At 42.5% G+C, this 23,631-nt stretch overlaps 1 protein-coding gene across 2 annotated transcripts in view; it reads left to right on the top strand.

Moving 5' to 3' along the window:
- Positions 1-23,631, top strand: part of MED26 (mediator complex subunit 26) — a 65,970-nt gene that overhangs the window by 18,383 nt on the left and 23,956 nt on the right. Inside the window, exon 2 of one of the 2 annotated variants that reach the window (XM_077475501.1) lies at positions 11,031-11,060. The exons of the other annotated variant lie outside the window; for it this stretch is intronic. Coding sequence (XP_077331627.1) covers positions 11,031-11,060 — 30 coding nt within the window. The remainder of the gene's footprint in view (positions 1-11,030; positions 11,061-23,631) is intronic. 2 annotated transcript variants of the gene reach the window in all.

The raw sequence follows: 23,631 nt of genomic DNA, 5'->3' as shown, positions 1-23,631 counted from the left end.
GGGCTCATTTTAGTATTTTTAACCCCATTATGTTACTAAATGTCTTAGACCTGGTATAGCTATAATCTATATGTATGTTGGTGCTTTTTGCAGAAACGCACTACAGTTCATTAAAATGTTTCCCATGGGACATGCTCATATCTGTGCTTTTATCAGCCGCTGCGTATTTGGAAAGGGTCGGGAACTTTAAACGCAAAACGGGGCTTCTTGGATTCTATGTACTTCAATGGAGAAGCTGCAGAAAAGCATGTAATGTGTTTTTGCAGCAAATGATTTTTAATAATTTTTAAAATGCAAATTGCAGTAAAATCACATGCGCAGAAATCAAAAACGCACTGCAGAAACAAATCAAAAGCAAACTGCATAGGTGTGTACCGAGCCTTATGCTGGCCCCACGGATCAATTTTCAGATGAGAATATTCAGACAAAAAAAAAATCTTTGTACGTTCGCTGAATGAAAGAATTTTTGGTTTGAAATTTTCACTTGTTTTTAATGTTCTGTTTTTAAAATGAATTTAATTTCTGAATGAAAACCACATAAATTGTCTAAAAATTCCTTTTGACCAAGCAGTTTACTATTTCCAACTTTTCCTGTCACTGTGGTTGAAAATGAATATCAATTTGATCTTTCTTTCTTTCTTTTCTTTTTCTTTTCTTTTTCTTTTCTTTTTCTTTTCTTTTCTTTTTCTTTTCTTTTCTTTTCTTTTCTTTTCTTTTCTTTTCTTTTCTTCTTCTTCCAAAAAAAAAAAAGCCTACAAATGTTTAGCAACAGTCCTCAGCGCTGGGAGATAAAGAGACATAACGTTTTGTTTTTAGATCAAATCGGCACAGGCACACTGAAGCAATGGCTCGTTTGTGCTGTTGCTTCAGCTGATGTGTCATTACCAACAGACATCGTTGCGGCTCTGGCCAATCACAGCGCCGGAGCCCACAATACCTGGAAATCCAGGAGACGTGTTGCTGGGACTGCTGAGTATTTCATAATGGGCTAGTATGCTATGCATGCTAGCTCATTATGCCTTTTGAAGGGTTTAAAAAAAAAAAAAAAAAAATTTGGTGGGTTTATAACCATTTTAAAGACTAAGCCTTTTTCCTTGACTTGTTGCTTACTTGCTACAATCATTAGTTTCTGCTAAAATTATAGTATGTGTGTGTGTGTGTGTGTGTGTGTGTATATATATATACACTCTCCTAGAGAATAAAATGCCAGTTGTTTGCAATATTTTGTCACATTATTTGCACAGCAGTCTTTCAAACACAATTCTTTGGAAAAAAAATTAACAGTAAAGTTAGCCCAATTTGTATAATGTGAAAGATTTTAACGCCACAAGAATTGCGATCTTTATTCAAAGCAAAACAAATTGTGATGCTCATTTTAGTCAGAATTGGGCAACTCTAGTACAAATACAGCTGTTCTGTGAAGCCCTCAGAGGTTTGTTAGAGCAGGGGTTGACAAATTTGCTTGGAATCTAGGAGCCAGCTAAAAAAGTTAGGAGCCGGGTCCGTGACGGCGATCTGGACCTGTCCCTGGCCTGACATGGAGACGAGTGAGGGGAAGATAGCCCCCAGCCCCCCACCTGTGTCCATGTCATTGCCCATAGCTCTTAGAGGGACATTTTATTTGTTATTTTTTTCAAATGACGAATTTTTTTAAAATTGCATTTTAGTGTAAATATGAGATGTGAGGTCTCTCTGATCCCAGATCTCATATATGAGGACCTGTCCTGATTTTTTTCTATTACAAGGGATTTTTACATTCCTTGTAATAGGAATAAAAGTGACACACATTTTTTTTTTTTTTAAAAGAACAGTGAAAAAAAATACAAGTTAAAATAAGAAAACATTTTTTTTTTTAAACGCGCCCTGTCCTGCCAAGCTTGCGTGCAGAAGCGAACGCATATATGAAAGCGGTGTTCAAACCACACATGTGAGGTATCGCTGCGATCGGTAGAGTAAGAGCAATAATTCTAGCCCCAGACCTTCTCTGTAACTCAAAACATGCAACCTGTAGAATTTTTTAAATGTCGCCTATGGAGATTTTAAAGGGTAAAAGTTTGTCGCCATTCCTTGAGCGGGCGCAATTTTGAAGCGTGACATGTTGGGTATCAATTTACCCTGCGTAACATTATCTTTCACAATATAAAAAAAAAATTGGGCTAACTTTACTGTTGTCTTATTTTTTTTTTTTTTTTTTTATTGAATAATTTTTCCCCAAAAAAAGTGCGCTTGTAAGTCCGCTGTGCAAATACAGTGTGACAGACAGTATTGCAACGACCACCATTTTACTCTCTCTAGGGTGTTAGAATAAAAAAATATATATAGAGATAGAGAGATATATATATATATTGTTTAGGGATTCTAAGTAAAGGGAAGAAGGGCAGGGCAAGCTCCAGCATAGCATTGCTGGTTGTAATTCTAACGGCCACCACAAGAGGGCGCCAGATTCCAGAAGGAACCATAGGCTCACAGAAGGCCTCAAAGCCGGGGGCTCAATTACCGGCGGCGCGGCCCGTCGCGATCACGCCGGGGGGGTCCACGGAGACAGGATACCCCTGCTGTGCTGCGCCAGGTCTCTAATTCTAGTCGCAAATGCAACCTGGCGCCCGGGTTTTGTCGAGCCCTGTGTTAGAGAACATTCGCTAACAAACGGCATTGTGAAGGCCAGGGATAATGTTGTGAAGTATAAAGCAAAAAAAAAAAATCCCCAAGCTTTAAACATCTCACGGAGCACTGTTCAATCCATCATCTGAAAATCGAAAGCCGCCAAGAGGTCCATGGTAGCTCTGGAGGAGCTGTAGAGATCCACAGCTCAGGTGGGAGAATCTGTCCACAGGACAACTGTTAGTTGTGCACTCCACAAATCTGGACTATGTAATAGTGACAAGAAGAAAGCCATTGTTTGAAAGCCTTAAGTCCTTTTTGCAAGAAGCCATGTGGGGAACACAGCAAACGTGGAAGAAGGTGCTCTGATCAGGTGACATTTTTGGCCTAAAAGCAAAACTGTGTGGCACAAAACGACTCTGCACATCACCCTGAACACACCATCCCCACTGTTAAACATGGTGGTGGCAACATCATGTTGTGGGGATGCTTTTCTTTAGCAGGGATAGGGAAACTGGTCAGAGTTGATGGGAAGATGTATGGAGCCAAATACAGGGCAATCTTAGAAGAAAACCTGTTAGTCTGCAAAAGACTTGAGACTGGAGCGGAGGTTTACCTTCCAGCAGGACAGCGACCTTAAACCTACATCCAGAGCTACGATGGAATGGTTTAGATCAAAGCATATTCATGTGTTAGACTGGCACAGTCAAAGTCCAGACCTAAATTCAATTGAGAATCTATGGCAAGACTTGACCATTGCTGTTCATCCAATCTGACAGATTGTAAAGAAGAATGGGCAAAAATTTCACTGATGTGCAAAGCTGGTAGAGACATCCCCAAAAAGACTCGCAGTTGTAATTGCTTGCGAAAAGGTGGTTCTAAAAAGTATTGACTCAGGGAGGCTCAATACAAATGTCACTTTTCAGGTATTTGTAAACCATTTATAATTTTTCCTTTCATTTGCAATTTTTTGCCAATTTGTGTTTGGTCTATCACATAAAATACATTTAAGTTTTTGGTTGTAACATGACAATGTGGAAGAAAAAAAAAACGTTTTTTCAATGCACCGTATTTGTCCACTCCCAGGAGAATTCAGGCTGTCTTGGATGCCAAAGATGGTCCAACAGCATATTTGGTAACAATTCTGTTCTTTAAACATACTTGTTTCCATAATTTTGTCCAACCCCTGTATATTGCAGCTGACCAAGTCTTGGATGGTGGGTTATGGAATCTGATTCCACTTTTCATCCACAAACCTGGCCCACAATCCTGCACAATGTCCTTTTTGTCTCTTGATCGGTTGACCATGTGGACTGAGCTTATGCTTGTCAGACGACTGTTTCCCCGAAAACTGTCTATGCCGCCTGATACTGTACCTCGCTACACCACAGATAAATTGGCCACTTCAGACATGGCTGCAAGCTTAAAGCGGGAGTCCACCGGGACTCCGCGTTTTTATTTTTTTTTTTTTTTTTTTTTTTTTTTTTTAAAAGCTAGCAGCTACAAATACTGCAGCTGCTGACTTTTAAATAGTGACACTTACCTGTCCAGCGCGCCCGCGATGTCGGCACCCGAAGCCGATCGCTCGCTCGTCTATCGGGTCCTGCCGCCACCATCTTGGGTATGGGAATCAGGAAATGGAGCCTTTCGGCTTCATTTCCCGGTTCCCTGCTGCGCATGCGCGAGCCGCGCGGCGCAATCCGGACGGTCCCCGCTGCCTCTGGGAGCTGTGTGTTTCCCAGCAGGCAGCGGGGCACTTGCTGAAGGGGGCGGGCGCTTGCGGAAAGGGGCGTAACGTACGCCCCTTTCCGCAGAGAGCTAGCCCGGAAGTGGGTGCAGTTACCTGGATTATCCAGGTAACTGCACCCCCCTCCCCCCTGAAAGGTGCCGATTGTGGCGCCGGAGGGGGGGGGGATTCCGATGAGCGGAGGTCCATTTTAGGGTGGACCTCCGCTTTAATGTGGCACAGACAGTTTGCCCTCTTTGAAACGCTGTAAGCTCTCATATAACTCTGTATTACTAGCTGCGCAAGCAGCGAATGATGAAAGTAAGACTTCCAACCTATTGGCTATGTGTCTCAACTCTCATTCCACAGCCGAAGCAAAAAAAGTACATAATTTCTGCTATCAACCTGAAACATGTCGTCACTTTCACACCTGCAAATCCATGTAGTGTTTCCATATTTTTGCTGAGAGGGTGTGCCCTATCCCCTGATGGAAAGCTCCCGATCTCTAGTTACGTTCGGGAGCTTTCTAATTATGTGATAGCCAATTATAGCGGTCCCATGATCAGAAACCCAGCCTTCCGACCCTTTAAGAGGTTTCCGATGCCAGCGTTAAGGGGTTAAAGTTGGTTTGCAAAGGGTTGTGTGGCGTTTTTTTTTTTTTTTTCTTTACACTAAAATAGAAAATTGGTATTGCACAGAGCGCTCCCATACCTTCACTTCTGGAGCCCCACCAGCATTCTGGGCTCCTCCTTCTCCAAGTGTTTGACTAACTGGCTGCTGCTGAGGGGGCAGTTGTGTGGTAATAATCCTGAGCCAGGTTGTATGTGTCCATAGACGCATACAACCTGAATCGGCCACCTCCCCTGCCCCTTCCTCACATGGTTTGACTGACATTGTGGAAGTCTATGGCTCTCGCTGCTCTGAGACTCCTATGAATGCAGAAAGAGGACCAGTGGGCAAAGGACAATGCTAGATCAAGAGTACACAGGAAGGTGCTTGGGAGGTGGCTGTGGGGATGGCACAGGCATTGGAATTTTTTTATTTATTTTTTCCTCTACTTTTTAATGCAAGGAATGCATTTAGGTGAGAAACTATCTTTTGAACCACTTTAATCTAAACCTAATCCATACAGCTAAAGTGCATTGAAAGCCACAACCTTTTTAGTCTTGGATAGATTGAGAGATTAAACCCTCTGCCTATGTATTTGATGAGAAGTTGTCCTTGTGAGTGTCAACGGGCTAGAAAACGAGGAAAATCTAAAACTTTGAGTTGTCATTAGAACAGGTGGTAATGGGACATTTGTTCTTCTGTGGGGTTTAGCCCTTTCAGTCTTGCTGACAAGTCTTCTGTACAGAAAGTGAAGGGACATTCACTCTCATGTCCTGTGAACAGGTGGTGAGGTGGGTTATTCCAATGGGTATCCCTCACTTTGGTAAGGTCTCTTTTACCTAATATCTGCAACACAGGTTACCATTTCCTATTCTATCCAAAATGTAATCCAATCTTTCTTTTTTATTTATTTTTAATGGGTATTATTAATAAAGATGTTAAGTGTTTAGTTTTATGTGTAAAGTGGAAAACCTATTGAGCTGCTCAAACCAGGTGCCCACAGTTTGCTGTGTTGCGTTTTAGCTTTGTGAATTGCATTCGAAGAGATGATTTGCTTAGCGGTAGACAACCAGCATTTCACAGAAGAGATTTTAGTTTTTGCTGTTTGGCTCCCTAAAAACCTTTGCCCTGGAATGCAGTGCTGGTTGTTGTTGATCAATTGCTAATATACAGTAAATGTAGTTACTTGTTTTCTGAAGTACTGTAAGGCTCAAACAGTTGTCTTTTTTACTAAATTGATTCGATCTCGCTAAAGGAAATTAGAGTAAATTCAGCTCTCTCTCCAATGAAGTTTGTTTTCCAAAGTGTTCTAAGATAATTGATGTATGTCCAGAAATCACTAAAATGGCCTTAGACTATGAAGAGTAGTTTTTCGCTCAAGATGAGGATTGACATTGATTTTTAACCTTTAACCCTTTAACCCCGGTGATCTATGTATGTAGTTTACGAGGATTTTGACCAACTTTTTTGCAGATTCCTAGTCTATTTTGCTGCAACTTTGTGTATTGAAGCAATGCTTGTGTAATCTTGATGTCTATAGACATCAAGACACATCATAGTCCAAAGTAGTGCCTGGACTACTTTGAAGTCTCACAGATATGAACAGTACTCATTGGAAATCATGGGGTATGATTTGTCGATTTTTGCAGTCCCAAATAGCACAAGTGTGAAAGCAGCCTAATGGGGGTGTTTAATTATAAACCAGCTGCTGCACCTGCAATCCTCTGAGAAAAATTGTCGGTCCTGCATCCCTTTTTAGATGCGATTTCCTATTTGGAGTATCTCGCCAAAATTTTTTTTTTTTTTTGCCAGGGATGTCTGAAATCTGATTTGTATCTTATTGCAGATTTCTGGGAAAATCAGTGAGCCAATCACACGCAAGGAATGACATATCGGTGGGGGGGAGTTCTGTGTGCAAAACGCCTCCAAATAGATATATTGCATTTCACAGAAAATTATAGAGCTGCAGATTCGAAAAGGAAAGGTCATTTTTTAATGGCATTCAGTTACAAAATGACTTGTCGCAAAAAAAAAAGCATATGCTAAAACTTTGTTATAATTTTTTTTTTCCCCACAAAAGTTGTTACCCTTTTAATATTGGGCCTCATGTACACTGCTGTTGGTAAACGAACGTTTAGGAGCAGTTGGGCGTCCTTTATTTTTTTCCTCTCCCCAGCTGCCCCTCAACTCTCCTGTTATCTTATCAGTACATGTACACCAGGTTGCTTTGTTTCTTGGCAGTTGAGTTTAGAAGCATTTTTTGAAAGAAAAAGGATGCATACAGGACAGATGTTCAGAGGCATTTCAAATGCCTGTAAAAGCGGTAACACGCATAGTCACGTTTCATTTACAGGCGTTTTTTAATGGAGATTTTTTGTTTTTTCAAAATGGTCAAATTGTTTTTTTTTTTTTTATTTTATTTTTTTATAACCGCAGCAAAACTGGAGTTTTTGAACATTGTTCGCTATCTGTCAAGTCAAATCATTCAAGGCAGGTTTTAAAACCTGTTGGTACAAATAATTCTCCTATTCCCCCAGACTGAAAATTTTGTTGTCCAAATGTGCTCCTTCATCCAGAGACTATTACTGGAGGTGCGTTACTGGTCGGATTAGGCGAGAACAGAGGGGGAAAAGCCTTAAAGTGGTACTAAAGGGTTGGCTTTAAAAATACAAACATGTCGTGCTTACCTGCTTTAGGCAGTGGTTTTGCACAGAGCAGCTCCGATCCTTTTCTCAGTTTCTGGTGCGTGCTCACGCCCATGCGTAAAAAGATGTGCAGAGCTGTGGCTTTTTCAGCCGGCGATTCCTTACACCATAAGAACGATCATAGCGGCTGTTCCGCTGCTTGATCGCTCTTACAGGAGGCGAGAGTGGACGTTCCCCTCCCCCCCCCCCCCCCCCCCTCCGGTGCTTCTACCGACTCACCATCTGATCAAAGCCAGAATCGTTTTTTATTTATTTCAGGCTTTCCAGCCTAGAGGTGAGATGTGGGGTCTTATTTACCCCATAGCTCACTGTAAAGAGGACCTGTCATGCCATATTCCTATTACTAGGGATGTTTACATTCCTTGTAATAGGAATAAAAGTGATCAAAAAACTTATTTTTTGGGGAAAAAATTTCAAATTAAAAGTAAAATGAACCATAAAAAAAAAATTTAAGTGCCCCTGTCCCCATGTGCTCGCATGCAGAAGCAAACGCATACGTAAGTCCCGCCGACATATGAAAACTGTGTTCAAACCACACATGTGAGGTATCGCTGCGAACGTTGGAACGAGAGCAATAATTCTGACCCTAGACCTCCTCTGTAACTAACTCAAAACCTGTAACCAGTAAAAAATGTTTTTAAAGAGTCGCTTATGGGGATTTTTAAGTAGCACATTTGGCGCCATTCCACGAGCGTGTGCAATTTTGAAGAGTGACATGTTGGGTATCTATTTACTCCACGTAAATTCATCTTTCACATTATGCAAAAACATTGGGCTAACTTTACTGTGTTTGTTTTTTGTTTTTTTTCTCGAAAAAATTGCTGCACAAATACCGTGTGAGATAAAGTTTCAACGACCACCATTGTATTCTCCAGGGTCTTTGCTAAAAAAAAAAACATATCTAATGTTTTGGGGTTCTATGTAATTTTCTAGCAAATAAATGATGATTTTTACATTTAGGAGAGAAATGTCAGAATTGTCCTGGGTGCTCCAGAACGCCTGATGGCGCTCCATGCATGTTGGTCCTCTGTATGCGGCCACACTGTGTAAAAGTCTCACACATGTGGTAGCGCTGTACTCGGGAGTAATAGCAGAATGTGTTTTGGGGTGTAATTTGTGGTATGCATATGCTGTGTGTGAGAAATAACCTGATAATATGGCAATTTTGTGAAAAAAAATCTTGATTTTGCAAAGAATTGTGGGGAAAAATGACAACTTCAAAAAACTCATCATGCCTCCTACTAAATACCTTGGAATGTCTTCTTCTTTCCAAAAAGGGGTCATTTTAGGGGGCATTTGTATTTTTCTGGCATGTTAGGGTCTCAAGAAATAAGAGAGGCCGTCAGTCCTTCAGATGTGATCAATTTTCAGATATTGGCACCATAGCTTGTGGACTTTCACAAAGACCAAATAATATCCATCAATTTGTACTTATTTTTACCAAAGATATGTAGTAGTATAAATTTTGGCCAAAATGTATCAAGAAAAATTACTAATCTGCTTAATTTTATAACAGGAACTAAGAAAAATTAAAAAAATATTTTTTCATTTTTTTTTTTTTTTATAGAAGTTTCGGTCTTTTTTCTTTTATAGCACAAAAAATAAAAAACCCAGCGGTGATTAAATACCACCAAAATAAAGCTCTATTTGTGTGGACAAAAATATATGTTGCATGACTGAGTAATTGTCATTCAAAGTGTGAGAGCACAGAAAGCTGAAAATTGGTCTGGTTATTAAGGGTGTTTAAGTGCCCAGTGGTCAAGTGGTTAAAAATTGCCATCACCATTTTAATCTCCAGGGTCTCTGATATAAAAAATATATAATGTTTGCAGGTTATAAGTAATTTTCTAGCAAAGCAATGCTTATTGGTACATGCATGTGAGAAATGTAGGAATTGATCTGGGGGAGAAGTGGAAAAAAACATTTTTACCTTTAGGCTGGGTTCACACCGGAGCGATGCGGGAACGCAGCGAATCTGCGGCGTTTTCCCGCATCGCATGCATCCCGCCGGCAGTTCACACTGCCCTATGCGGACTGCTGGGAGTGTCAGTGAAATGTTAATGACACCCCCAGATCAGTTCGCATATCGCAGTGCGATCTGCAAACTCGGACAGGAATCGGATCGCATGGTGTGAACACCCATGCGATCCGATTCTGCTGTGGACCAAAAAAAGGGTCCCGTGCGAGTTTGCGGCGGGTGCGATAAGAATTCAGCCATACTATCTGTATGGCTGTACTCGCATCGCACAGAGATCGGATGTGATTTGCAGTGCGGTGCGAATCACATCCGGTTCTCGCTGCTGCAGCGGTGTGAACCCAGCCTTAGAACAACTTTAATGGCATCCCCACGTAATGAAATCTGCAGTTTGCTTACATGGTTCCAAATCAAGTTCAGGTACTAATTTTCTGCAGGGAAATGAATGGGTTGCTGTGCCCTAGCAAATGCGGTATACAGAACCGTGAAGATGTGAACCTAGACTTAAAGGGGAATGATAGTCAGATTACATTCTGTTTATCCTTTCCGGAGTCTTCAAGAGAAGTCTAAACATTTATAACCAGATAGTACATTAGGTAGTTTGGTAGCTATTTTTATAATGGGGAAATTCTACCTTCTAGGTTTTTTTTTTTTTTTTTTTTTTTTTTTTTTTTGTAGTCTTTTTTTGATATTTTGATACATTTTTATGTAGGGAACCCTTGAATCCTGAAAGATGTGCCACAATTTTTTTTTTTTTTTTTTTTTTTTTTTTTTACAGGTCATACTAATGTATAGACATGACCTGTGCCTAACTTGTGCTGGTTCTGGTAGCTTCAATAACTTGCACAGCTTATGGATGTTTTTCTGTAACTCCAATCTGGTTGAATTGCTTCCCCCCTCCTTTATCCTAGCATGGTAGTGAGAAATCCGTCCGTTGAATGTCCCTAGCTTCAAGATTACACGGTGTCTAGTTACAAATGAAACTAGTTGTTGGAAATGTTAGTACTGAATCTGCTGAATCAGCACCACAGACAAGCAACTAAGTGTCAGTAACCTAGAAAAAGTGCAGAAGACTGGTGTTTTTCTTCAGGTCATGTATACAGAGCTGCTTAGCAAGTTGTTGAGCGCGAGCAATATATCTTCTTTTTTTTGTGAGTTTGCCTTTCCATTGCTTCTCAGCCTCTGTTCAGCCCCCAGGTAGAAAGATTAATATGGATGGAGGAATCTGTTTGATGTGTCCCCATTCAGACTACATAGGTGTATGGGCAGCTTGGCTACCCTTCTTCCCATGTAAGAATGCTGGTGATTGGCTGCTCAGGCATCCAGTGCCATTGCCTTGGATGGAAAGACTTTTTTGTAAGCTCCATGTCGTGATTTGAAACTTTTCACACTGCTTCTTCTCTTTGCTTCGCAGGCCAAACAAAGCAGCAGAAGCAAAACGAAGGTGAGTATGCATTTGTGGAGAGCAGCAGTTAGTTTATACACTTCTTTATTTTTATTTTTTTTTCTACATTTTGTCAGCGAAGCACAGGGTTTCCTTTTTGGAAAACGTGCTTCTTCCAACATTTATATTACAGGTCCCTCCCAGCGACCATATACACAATTATTTGTGCTTCCTAGTCCACGTTTAATCTGGCCTTCCAGCCGTTTCTCTCAATATTGGAAGGGTATGAGCTCAGGAGGAAGTTTAGAAAAATAAGCAAGGATAACCCTCACCTGAGTTTAAAAGCTGAGGTATAGCCAAAGATAATTTTTGCCCATTTGTATAGTAAAAATACATTGTATCTAATGATATTGAGTGCCACATGTGAGGCTGCTGCAGGGTGCTCTGTGATATGAGGGAAGTTCTGATGACTGTCATAATTTCCCCTATCCCAATCACAGAACACTTTGCGTTCATTGCTTTTTATGAATAGAGGAGGTGCTTAGTCAGCGACAGTCATCAGTGTAGTGAGGGTTGGGAAATGATACTTTGTTTCATATTATAATTTAAATATGTATGAAACATGGTCCCAAAGGGTAGAAGAGATGGTGCAATTCTCTTCTGCATTAAAATGCCACCCTTTGCACCACGTTGCATGTGAACACCAAATTTCATGGGTTGCTCAGCGGCATCATTTAGACAGAGATCTGTGAATGAATAAACTACAAGCCCCATCTTCTACAGCGGTAGACAAACTTTTAGTTCTCAATGAAACATGAGTGCGGTGTTAACTGCACTTGTAGTCCATTGATACTTCCTCCAGCTTTGTAACTGTGAAAGTCCCATACCTAGGTACAGAAAGGGAGCTGAATTAAGAACCTAGCATTGCATATACAATACAGGGATCATGGTTCCAGTGCTTTGCATGCTCAGTTTGCAAAAAAAAAAAGTACATTCAGTGGGACCCAGAGGAGACATGCATAGTCTATTGTGATGCACGTTCTATCGTCACGCTCACCGGAGTGAGAGCAATAATTCTAGCACAAGACCACCTCCCATAACACTAAACTGATTAACTGGAAAATATAGGATACTGAAGTTTGTCCCCATTTCAAGGACGCACACAAATTTAACGTATGACGTGGGTATCTATTTACTCGGTGCAACCTCGGTTTTTATTTTTTACCAAACATTTGGATACTTTGTTTGTCCTAAAATTCACTTCAGTGTTTTGTGTTTTTTTTTTTTTTTTTTTTTTTTCTTCTGACATTTTGCTTCTCCTATACCTTTGCACTGATATTAAGTGACAAATTGGAACTACCCTTATTCTATTGTGTTGGGTGTCTGCTTTCAGAAAATGTATATTATTTGGGGGTATGTAACCTTCTTCAGGCCTAAAACTTATTTTTTAAGTTGTGCAAAAAAAAAACTACTCTGGCAGCAAAATCCTTTGAGATACACAGGGATTCTGAAACTAGTCATAACCTCATCTCTAACCATAATGCATCATTTTTTTTTTTTTTAAATCTTTTGCTAGTGTCCACGTTGGGCTATATATTTGGTAGGCTTTTACTCTCTCTCTCTCTCTCTCTCTCTCTCTAGTCTCTAGTCTCTAGTCTCTACTAGCAGCTATCAGGAACTGTTCATCTTCAACAGCTTTGAGCATCTCTGGTTTGGAAGATTGTGAGGCTAGCTTGAAATGTGATTTTCGGCCACTGGTCTCTGTATTATGGCCCTTTTCGGACCTTTTTATACTATTGCAGAGTGCTCTCCAAGGTTCAGGGCATCTCTGCTTTTTAAAAATGGAACTTAAGGGGTAAATGCTTACCTATCCAAAGATTCTGCCCTGACTTCTTCTGATTGCCAGTCTTTGGGCCTCCTCATTGGCCATTGTAGAATGAGCTGGAGCTAGTCTTCCTGGCACTCTGAGCCCAACCTGGCACTGTAAGCAGAGCGGCACAAAGCACCACAGTTTACGGCCCTGGAGAAGCCAGCTAGCAGGCATGTAAGGGCATTTTATTGCAGAAGAGATGTTACATTTTTTATTCTGCCATAAAAGCCTGTCTGCTCTGTTTCTTACAGTGGTACTTTAAATGTATATTCAGGCAAGAAGATGTTTTCCAATGCAATGTGGCTGTGCTCACATTGCATGGATTAACTGCTTGTTTTTGTCTAGGAGAGCGGAGATATAGTTAACCTAATTTGCTGATCCTCCAAGCACAAGACCGATCCCTGCCCCTCTTCCCATGGTCTGACGGTCTTGTGCGGTGGACTGTTTCAGACATCATCATACCCATAGACTGGCTCTGGACATGAGGACAGCAGGAACAGTCCATCACTGGACATGGGGGAGCACTGTTTTCCAGAGGATCAGATGAGTACAGCCTTTCTGTGCAACTGTGGACAAATGAGCCTCACAGTTGGTACTGTTTGGTGCCACTTTTTTAGTTTTTCCCACCGTTTTCACGGTTGTAAGGGTTGGGGCTAAAGGGTTGCGTTCTAGTGGAAACACCATACAGCTGCTGTTCTTGCACCTGAAAGAACAAGTGCAACATCGGTCTCTGCATACATTTCACTGCTTACAGTTATTCTGACCACCTGCAACCCTTATCGGCACCAGCTGTCTGGGTTTGTTAGTATGGAATTGTGACACAAGTCATATTGTAATTGAATGTTTTATAAAAATCCCCTTTCCTTTTCGATCTGCAGCTCTGTAATTTTCTGTAAAATTCAATACAATGGCTACCTGCAGTGTTCTGTACACAGAACACCCCCAAGAAACATCCATTCCCTGCTTGTGTTATTGGCTCTTTTCCCAGAGGTCTGCACTGAGATGCAGATCAGATTTTGAGCACAGGGGTGTGGAAATTGGTTTAAAAACTACTTGTCCAGGGGACTGTTTATGTGCTTGGGTGTAACTTATTTTTTATTTTATTTTTTAACTTTTATTTATTTTTTTTTCTTCTATCGCATAGGAGACTTTTTTGTTCCCTATGTGATGATTTTTGGGTGACAAGTTCTCTTTAATGAGACATCCAGGGTCTAAAAGTCCCCCCCAATGTCTCCCCTGTCCTGCATGTAATGCGCATTGCATTACATTCATTCTTGGCCTCGTTTGCCGGGAGCACTGACAACGGGGACCCGGAAATTACATCATACATCTCTTCCAGTTCAGGAACAACAAGGGGAAGAGAGCAGACGTGTCTTCGCTCTCCTCCCCTCTAGCAGCAGGCACCTGCAGGGTTAGTCCTGGACCCACAGATGGGCATGCAAGCCTGGCATAAGTAGGGGAAGGGGGCAAGTTGCTAGCATGCGTGGAAGCAATTGGGTGGTAGCGGAGCCGCCGTAGTGCTTACACCTGACAAGTGAGCCCTGCTGCTTGCCCGCAGCAGGGCTAAATGTAGAAAAAAAAACTGCCTGCCAGGAACAGCATGTGCCAGGTGTTGGTTGAAATAAATTGCACATCCCTGGAGCATCCACTGCAAAAAAATAAGTTTTTGGAGAGATGCTCCCAATAGGAAATCCTGTCTGTAGGAATGCAGATTTACTCATTGGATGCATTGGAACCCCGCAGGTCCAGCAGCTGATAGAAAATTATGAAACCACTCCCGTGGGATTCACTTACCACATGGACACAAACACTCTCAGCAATTGCTTCAGAATAACAAAAGGTAGGAATCTGCAACAAGGTTTGATAAAATATTTGCAATGTCCCATGGGATGATGATGTGGGTTCCCCCCACAAAAGTGCAGTTGCTCTTTAACCAATTGACTTCTGCAAGATTTACCCCCCCTTCATGACCAGACCATTTTTTGCTAAACGGTTCTGCGTTATTTTAACTGACAATTGCACAGTTGTGTGACACTGTACTCAAATAAAATGTATGTCCACCCAAAACTGGGCACTTTTGCCCCCTTCCTTCCCAGACCAATTTTCAGCTTTCAGCGCTCTCGCACTTTCAATGACAATTACGCGGTCATGCTACGCTGTAACCAAATTACTTTTTTATAATTTTGTTTGTATATATAGAGCTTTCTTTTGGTGGTATTTATTCACGACTCAGTTTTTAATTCTTTGTGATATAAGCGAAAAAAGAGTGGAAATTTGGAAAAAAAAACTATTATTTTAAAAGAAATCCAATAAAATCTAATTTTGTCAAATTTAAGCCAAAATGTATTCTGCTGCATGTTTTTGTTAAAAAAAAAAAAAAAAATTCCATTAAGTGTATAATAATTGGTTTGTGTGATCCGGACATATGTACGCAAATGATCATGCACGATGTGTGCAGGTGATCACGGACATGTGCGCAGATAATCATTGGGACATGTGATTTTAGTGGGACATATGTGGGGGGAAAGGTGTGTTTATTATTTGGGGACACTAGACTGGTGATCAGTGAGTAAAAAGCTGTAAAAAAACAGCTCATAGTCACTGATCACCAGCCAGCTACAGCGATCTGCTCTCATCTCCTCACCGACAACTACTGGTGTGAGGAGAGCTGAGCCGATTGCCTAGCAACTGGCTCTGTGTTTACATCACATGATGGCTGTGATTGGACACGGCTTTCATGTGATCAGGAGGGCCAATCGCAGAGCCCTCCTGCTGATCGGAGATACTCTGTGTCCGGGTGACATGAGTGCATCGGGATTGCGCCGCTGTGCGGGCGCGATCCTCCTGAGGGACGTTCTTGAACGTCTACTCAGCAGAGCGCGCCCACCCAGCTGTTTATATACATTGACCGGGTGGGAAGTGGTTGTAAACCTACTTTTTGGACTTTTACCTATAGGTAAACCTAGAATAATGCTTACCTATAGGTAGTGGAAATATCTCCGTTTAGTCCACTGAAAATTCCATAGGCGCATGCACAGAGAAGAAACAAAAGCAAGTGCCTTTTCTTCCCTAGCCTGTGCCGTTAATCGTGCTCCTGTGAGCATGCGCAGGAGTGACGTCACGCGGCTCCGGCGAATCAGAGCCAGAGTCCGCACCCCGCAAGGAAGAGGGTCCAGGAGATGAATGCTGCCCACACAGGGGACATCACTGGATTCTTTTGCAGGTAAGTGGCACAAAGCATACTAGCCCATTATGCTTTTCATTTGCAGCGAACAAAAGAGGAAGTAAAACCCATCAGGGTTTACTTCTTCTTTAAAGATGGCTGAGAACAATGTGAGTGCCACTGAAGCATTCTGAAGAGTGCCACTCATCAGAGCATTCTCTTGACAACATTTCTGGCAGAACACTTTTTTTTTTTTTTTTTGCGCAGAGAAATAACAAAATTCTTTTAATGGCATTTTTAACAGATGGGGGTGGGGGATTTAGGGGCTTGTTTTAAAACCCTCTAGGTTCATGTGTGTGCGGTGATGTACATGCAAAATTTGTCGATGATTAACTGATTAGGATTAGTCTGTTTGCTCATATATGGCGCACATGAGGTTTCATAATCTAAATAAGTCACGTGAATGAAACTGGTAGGTAAATTCTCCATTAGTGAGAGAAGTTCTTACAGTTCAATAGCTCACCTGCTTACAGATATGGAGCTGGGTGTTGGTGCAGATCTGAGCAGTAAATATGCCCTAAAGTGCATAGTCCCACCTTTTTGAATAAAAAAATGCACATAAAATAAAAGTGCTTTTCTTTTTTCTTTTTTTTTAGTTTTTCTTTTTTGTGTTCAGGTCTGCAGAGCATTGCAGCTGTGAACAATGAATCGGGCATAATGCACAGGCTCCTGCATGGTTTGCTTTCCAGCCCCAGCTCTGTATGGAGGTATGCACCTACCAAATTAGGTGGCTGGAGGAAATAAACAATGCACTTACTAGTGTGGTGACGTCATCCATTGAGATCCATAATTCCCTTTGCCACACTGGCAGATGGCACTTGTAATCTTGTGAACGAATGACCTGGCTGTGTGTGCAGAGCCATGCAAAGCCACCTCATATTTAAACTGGACAGAATGCTATAGCAAGATGCAGCCCACGATTTAGGTACATGGGGGGTTTGAGGGTGGGGGGGGGGTGTTTGAATGACTTGTTTTAACTTGCACCCTAAATGTGGTCCCAAATGTAAACAAAGCACCTACTTTGGACTGTTACCCACCCCCTAAATCCTTATCCACCCCTCCCACCTTTGTAGCCCTTTGCTTTATTTCAATACCATTTTCTGAAGTCTTCAGACTGGTCTTGTATGGTGCTGTAGGGTCCTTTTTAACTGGCTCAAATCGCTTGACATTTCTTACTGATGCGAAGAGCATCGTTGACTTGAGGATATCAGCCCTGCTCTCTGCCTATACTGCGAATAAAGGGTGCTTTGGTGTCACCACCTTTGGGCATGGCTGATCCCTGCACTCACAGTATGTACTGTTTTCTGATTGAGCCATGCTGGGTGTCATTTGACTTAGAAGACTGAGGACATCTTGTGGCAAATGGCAGGTACTGGAGAAGAGAGGTCTAGATTAAAGGAAAGTATTGTAGTCAGAACACTTTGTTTTCCCGACTTGATTAAAAAACAAAAAAAACTAATTTTGTCTCAAATTTGATTTTAGAGCCTTGAAATTCATAATTGGCCAATTAAATGTGTTGTGTGGGGTGTGTGTGTGTGTGTGTGTGTGTGTGTGTGTGTGTGTGTGTGTGTTTGTTTTTTTGTTTGTTTGTTTGTTTTGTTTTTTATGCAAACTGTTAAAATTAGGCAGGTAAAAAGCTAATATTGAGTACTTCAAGACTTTTTTTTTTTCTTTTTTTTTTTTTTTTTTTTTTTTCTGTCCACCCTCAAATTTTCTCTTACCTTCAACACACTGATCCTTTTTGTGTAATTTTTTTTTTCTTTTCTATGCTGAACTCAGTACTGAAGCCTGCAGTTAGCATTTTTTAGGAAGTTGTTAAATGGTATATCTACATGTTTCTATTGGAACACATTTTGTTTAACTACTTCCAGTGTGAGCGTTTTCTGGGACTTTGTTCACTTGTAACAATCCCCTCCTCCTCCTGCTGCTGCTTGAAATGGCAGTCGAGCTGCTGATCAGCTGGACAGGGAGTGGTTAAGTGGAGCTATGGGCAAAAAAAAATATGCCAAATATAATACTGTAAAAGTACAGCATAGCAATTTTTGTTTTCTTAAGAGCTAGTTCACTTAAATTGCACAGGAGCGAGCTGTACTTTCCTGTGCACTTCCCATGCGATCTTGGTGCAGTTTGATTTCAACGTATTAATTTGAATGGGCTGACATTGCACCGGGCCACTGCAGTAGTGCTCTTTATAAAACACAGAGCAACCAGATTGCATTGTTCCTTGCAACCTGGAGCTGGCAGACACACTGCGTTTGTGACCTGGGTTGGTACTGCCATTAAGCTGACACTTAATCCCGCTACAGATGGCAAATGCGTTTTAAACAAGATTCGGGAAACGCACGCAGAACTCAGATTTCCCCCACATAGTGAATGGCGGCTGCTGAGCTTTAGCAGGAATCTGATGCCTGCTGCTATTATTCGCTCCAGCCCTAATCACCAGTGTGAATGTAGCCTTAGGAGTTCAGGCAGCCAACTTAGGTGCACTCAGTTGAGCAAATTGGGATGTGGGAAGAAATCCACGCCAGCACAGGGAGAACCATGCAGATAATGACTTGCAAGCATCTACATATGTATCACATAGGGCAGTGGTTCTCAACCTGGTCAGGGGGTCGAATGACTATTTGCCAGGGGTTACCGACTCCTAGACTGTTCCTGAAGTCCGCACTGTTCTCCAGGCCCAGCAGGGCTGTCCCTGGAGCCTGTTGCCACCTAGCTGGGCTGTCCCTTGAGCCCGCGGCTGCCTACTCACCCTCTTTGCAGCCGCCTATTCAGTTCATGGCTTGGCTGGGGTCAGCTGAATGGTGAGGAATGTGAAGTAGGAGGGGCTGGAGGAGACCTTGTCTCCTGATTTTGGCATAGGTGTCACTTTGAGCTGCACGATTCTGGCTAAAATGAGAATCGCGATTTTTATATTTTTTTGCTTAGATGGATCACGATTCTCACGGCGTAACATCATAACATCATATTTCACATTAAAACCCCAAAAATTGGGCTAACTTTACTGTTTTGTTTCATGAGTAACACTGCCTGTGGTTAGAGTTACCATTAAAAGTCCCCACTATAGTTCTCAGATCAGCAGATGACCTTGACCAAGAGCAGCTAAGATTGCTGATCAGAACTCCCCGCCAGCACTAGGGGTGAAACGGATCGTCACCGATCTGTGATCCGAAAGTGCCACCCTGTTCGGCTCAGCGCACCCCACGATCCGCAGAGCACTCCGCTGCCTCGGCCTTAGGAAAGGCTGGGACTTCGGCCTAGCTCCGGAGCGGCGGACTATCTTTGTACACCCAGCGGCCATTTGCAATGTGATTGCTCCATCATGATGGAGCGATCACTTGTAAACAAACCGGCATGTCATGACGCCAGTTCCCCTCTCCCCTCTGTGTACTGATCTGTACAGTGGAGGGGAGAGATCGGATGGCAGCAGCACTGCGTGCTGTATCTGTAGTGCCCACAGCGCTGCTCTGTGACAATTGCAGTCACAGCCATCCCTGACAATATTCTGCCATACCCAGCCAATATTACAGTGTGGGAGACTGTGGATAATACAGTGGGGACTATATGGTGGTGGAATTTTCACAGGTTTTTGCAAATTCATATATTTGCTGATCCAAAAAATGATCCCCATCCGTCACTCTGATCCGAGGAGCGATCCGATCCGTGAGTTTTTTTTGATCCGTTGCACCCCTAGCCAGCCCTGCCACTCATCCCAAATTCCCACCAGCACTGCCACTCATCTCAACTCCTTGAAAGCCATCAGACCCCCCCCCCCCATAAGGAGTAAGATAATGAATAAAAATAGAGAATACATGGAAGGGAGAGGGAAAGGGGGTCACAAAAAAAAGGAGAGAATAGAATAAGAGAACAAGAAAGGTGGCTAGAGAGCGGGATGCGGGAAAACAAATTAGGATAGAGAGAGATAAAAGAGAAAGAAAGGAGAACAAAGAGTGATGCATCCTAAAATGTTCCATAACAGGCTTTAATACAGTACGAGTGGAAGGGACTCGGGGAGTGCTAATTGTCCATGGGTTAGGGGTGCAAATTACTTGTCTTGCCTTGGATGCTGACAACCCACGCTAAGAAAATAATTTTACTGTTGGGAGGGTCCCCACAACTTGGGAAACTTTATCAAGGGGTCACAGAACTAGAAAGGTTGAGAACCACTGACATAGGGTATGATGTATTTTCTGTTCTACTTTTTATATATTTTGTGTTGTATTGAACTACATAAAGATGTTCTGTAGTATGTTGACACCAAGTGTAGGTTTTGGGGCACTACAGCTTGTTTACTATGTGGTTTTGATTTCTCTCCTCCTGTTTAGTGTTCATCCCTAGCTAGGTCCTGTTAGTGCTATGCAGAGACAGGGCTTAGGAAAGTCATTGTCTTCTTACACTTCAAAACACTGGAACTTTTTCATTTTTTTTTATTTTATTTTTTTTTTTTAACTAGGACTATGCACCGCATCCGGTGTGAAACGTGTCAACTGCTGTGCAGTTAGTCTGTACTGATATCTATTTTTATATAATGTGAATTTTTTTTGTAGTGCTGCTATCCAGCTATTTATTTTCTCAAACTTTTTTTTTTTTTTTTTTGTTCAGCAATTCGCTGAAATAAATGTAGCACCTGCCTGCATAGGCTGCTAGGGTGTTTGGTATTTGTTTTTTGTTTTTTTTTGTACTCATTGGAGCAGTGGTTGATTTTATTTAGGCTGGTCCCGATTTCCACAGGCTGCATGTTTCACTATTTCCCCTGCCTTTTGGTAGGCTTTTGGAACAAAGGTAAGGGGAGAATCAAATATGTAGCTTAATATTTAGCCAATCCCTGGTAGCAGGGGGCCAAGCAGGTAGCTTGAGAGGCCGATAAGGGGTGTGAACTCCAGACTAGCAGGGTCTTCCTGTAGAATGGATTACACCTGCTTGTGTGGGCTGGCTACCCTCTCCCCTAAGGAAAGCCCTACCAAATCACAGCTGTTCGAAGTCCCAGCTGTGGGAAAGCTGGAGGGGCCTACAGTCCATCCAAAATGATCTTCAACTCTCTGAAACTGTGTGTGTGGATTCCAGATCGCAGAATCTCACTAGAAGGCACCTGGAGGAAGCTGGATTAGCACAGCTGTTCCTTGGCCTTGTTAATACTGACAGTTCCACAAGATCTTGACTGTGTAATATTTGGATACTGTATCTGAGCCAAGTAGTTCTTCTTTCATGGGGTCCCTAACTCTGGCCTGTCCCTTTTTTTTTATTTATTTATTTTTTTTTTTTTTTTTTTTTTTTTTTTAGTCATTCACGGGGGACTGTATTCTGAAGTTTAGCAGAAGATTTGATCTGAGGATTGTACTAGGGCTATATGGATACTAGTATTGGCGCCAATCCTGAGTATTTGTCCGAGTACTTCTACTTGAGCAAATGCTCCCGGTGCCTAATCTGATACCTTTGCATGAAGAGGTGGGAGAGCGAGTCCTGGCAGCAGCCAAAGGTTACCTGGTCGGGGTGTGGGTTGCAGCTGCATGTGCCGTCAGATTCGGTGACCCGGGCCACCACATTCGTTACTGGAAGTGATGGCCCATGTCTCAGTCAGAGATCAAACACAGTGACGCCCATCGTGGTGCACTTGGCCACAGTAAGCCTGCAGTCACAAGATGCCAGTGTACATCTTGTTACACCCAGCGTATATAGTTCACTAACTATATGGGGTAAGTGTAACAAAATGTCAGCTGCTGCCTTCTGACTCTAGGCTTTCTGTGGCAGAGTGCAGGGTGTACCAAGATGGGCGTTGCAACACTTGTATGCTCGAGTTTCAAAATCGCAAAAAGTATCGGTACTTGTACTCGGTCTTAAAGTGGTATCTGTGCAACCCTAGATTGTACCACAGAGAAGTGTCCCTTTATTGCACCTTATAGTGTGAAGTACAAATTCTGAATGAACCCTCTGCACCCTTTCCAGAAAACTATGCAATGAGAAATGGATTTTTAGTTTGCACATATTGCAATACATGTTTAAGCTGGTCAACTGCATAAGGTAATCCCTCCCCCCCCGCATCATTGGATTTGATTGCTAGTAGCGGGCGGCAATGACTGCGCTGCTATCAATCTGTCCAAGAGCTGGGAGCCCGTGGAGAAAGATGGCATGTCCCTGCCGACTGAATGAAAGGGTTCAGGTACGTAAAACGGGTGGGGTTAAGGGGCCGGTGACTGCAGGTATTTTTTCACCTTGATGCATAGGTGTTCCCTAATTACTAAGGATGCCTCTTTTCTGTTTCAGACTAAGAAAGCCCCAAGGGAAGATAAATCTGGCCGCAAAAAATGTCCAAACTGTGGAAATAGGTTATCTTCGGGTTCTGGTAAAGCCTTATGCAAGCAGTGTATTGCAGGCATTCTTAAGACAGAGGCAGATTCTCCCCTGGCTAAGTTCCTTGGCTCCTTTTAAAGAGGAAATGGCTTCAACTTTTAAATCCCTTCGCAATTTGATTATGGATGTAGGTACAGCGGTTTCCACCACTAAGGCAACCACAATCTCCTCCTCACCATGCCTTACAACACCTAGTCAGGGAGCATAGCCCCGCGTTAGTTAGTCCTGAATCCTCTGACGTTGATTTGGATGAGGATCAGGCTGTAGCTAACAAAGGCGCAAAGTATAAGCTTTCTCTTGAGGAGGTAGAGGAGCTTTTGAGCGCCATTTATGATACGCTGGAAATTGATGAAAAAGAGACTCAATTATCCAGGCATGATTTAATGTATGAGGCTCTGGGGAAGAGGAAGGCAAAGGTTTTTCCCATACACAAAGTACTCTGATCTGGTCCTTAGAGTGGTCTGAACCAGACAAAAAAGTCTTCTTTCCCAATTCCTTAAAAAGAAGATTCCCTTTTGACGAGAGCCCAAAGGCGGTTTGGAATAAGAATCCAAAACTAGACTCGCCTCTTTCCAAGGTCTCAAAGCAATCTGACTTAGCCTTTCGAAGACATGGGTCACCTAAAGGATCCAATGGATAGAAGGACAGATGTGGTCCTAAAGAGGGCCTGGGATCCCTCCATGGCCGGGTTAAAACCGGCTCTAGCCACATCTTGTGTGGCTAGAAATTTGGAGTTCTGGCTATCACAGCTGCAAGAGCATCTAAAAACAGGCACTCCTAGGGCTGAGCTATTAAAGACCTTTCCTATGCTCTTTAAAGTGGTTGTAAACCCTTACAAACCACTTTGACCTACAGGTAAGCCTAGATTAAGGCTTACCTGTAGGTCCAAGAAATATCTCCTAAACCTATACGGTTTAGGAGATATTTGCCCGAAGACAGGCACCGCTGTCTACGGCGCATGCGCCGTAGACAGCAGCGCGCAGGCGCACTGAGCGCGGCATTTCCAACAACGGAGCTGCCGCGCGTGTCGGCTCCCGTGCGCAAGCACGGGAGTGACGTCATCGCGGCTCCGCCGAATGACAGCGGCGGAGCTGCGAGACCCCACCGAAAAGATGGATACGCCGGACTACAGGGGACAGCGGTGACTTCGCTGGCTCCTGTGTCAAATAAGTGACACATAATAGACTACT

The sequence above is a fragment of the Lithobates pipiens genome, unplaced genomic scaffold (assembly GCF_037356315.1).
Source record: "Lithobates pipiens isolate NorthernLeopardFrog02 unplaced genomic scaffold, aLitPip1_a1.2 Scaffold_13, whole genome shotgun sequence".
Lineage (NCBI taxonomy): Eukaryota > Metazoa > Chordata > Amphibia > Anura > Ranidae > Lithobates > Lithobates pipiens.
The sequence above is the reverse complement of the archived record's forward strand: the minus strand, read 5'-3'. Positions and strand labels throughout refer to the sequence as shown.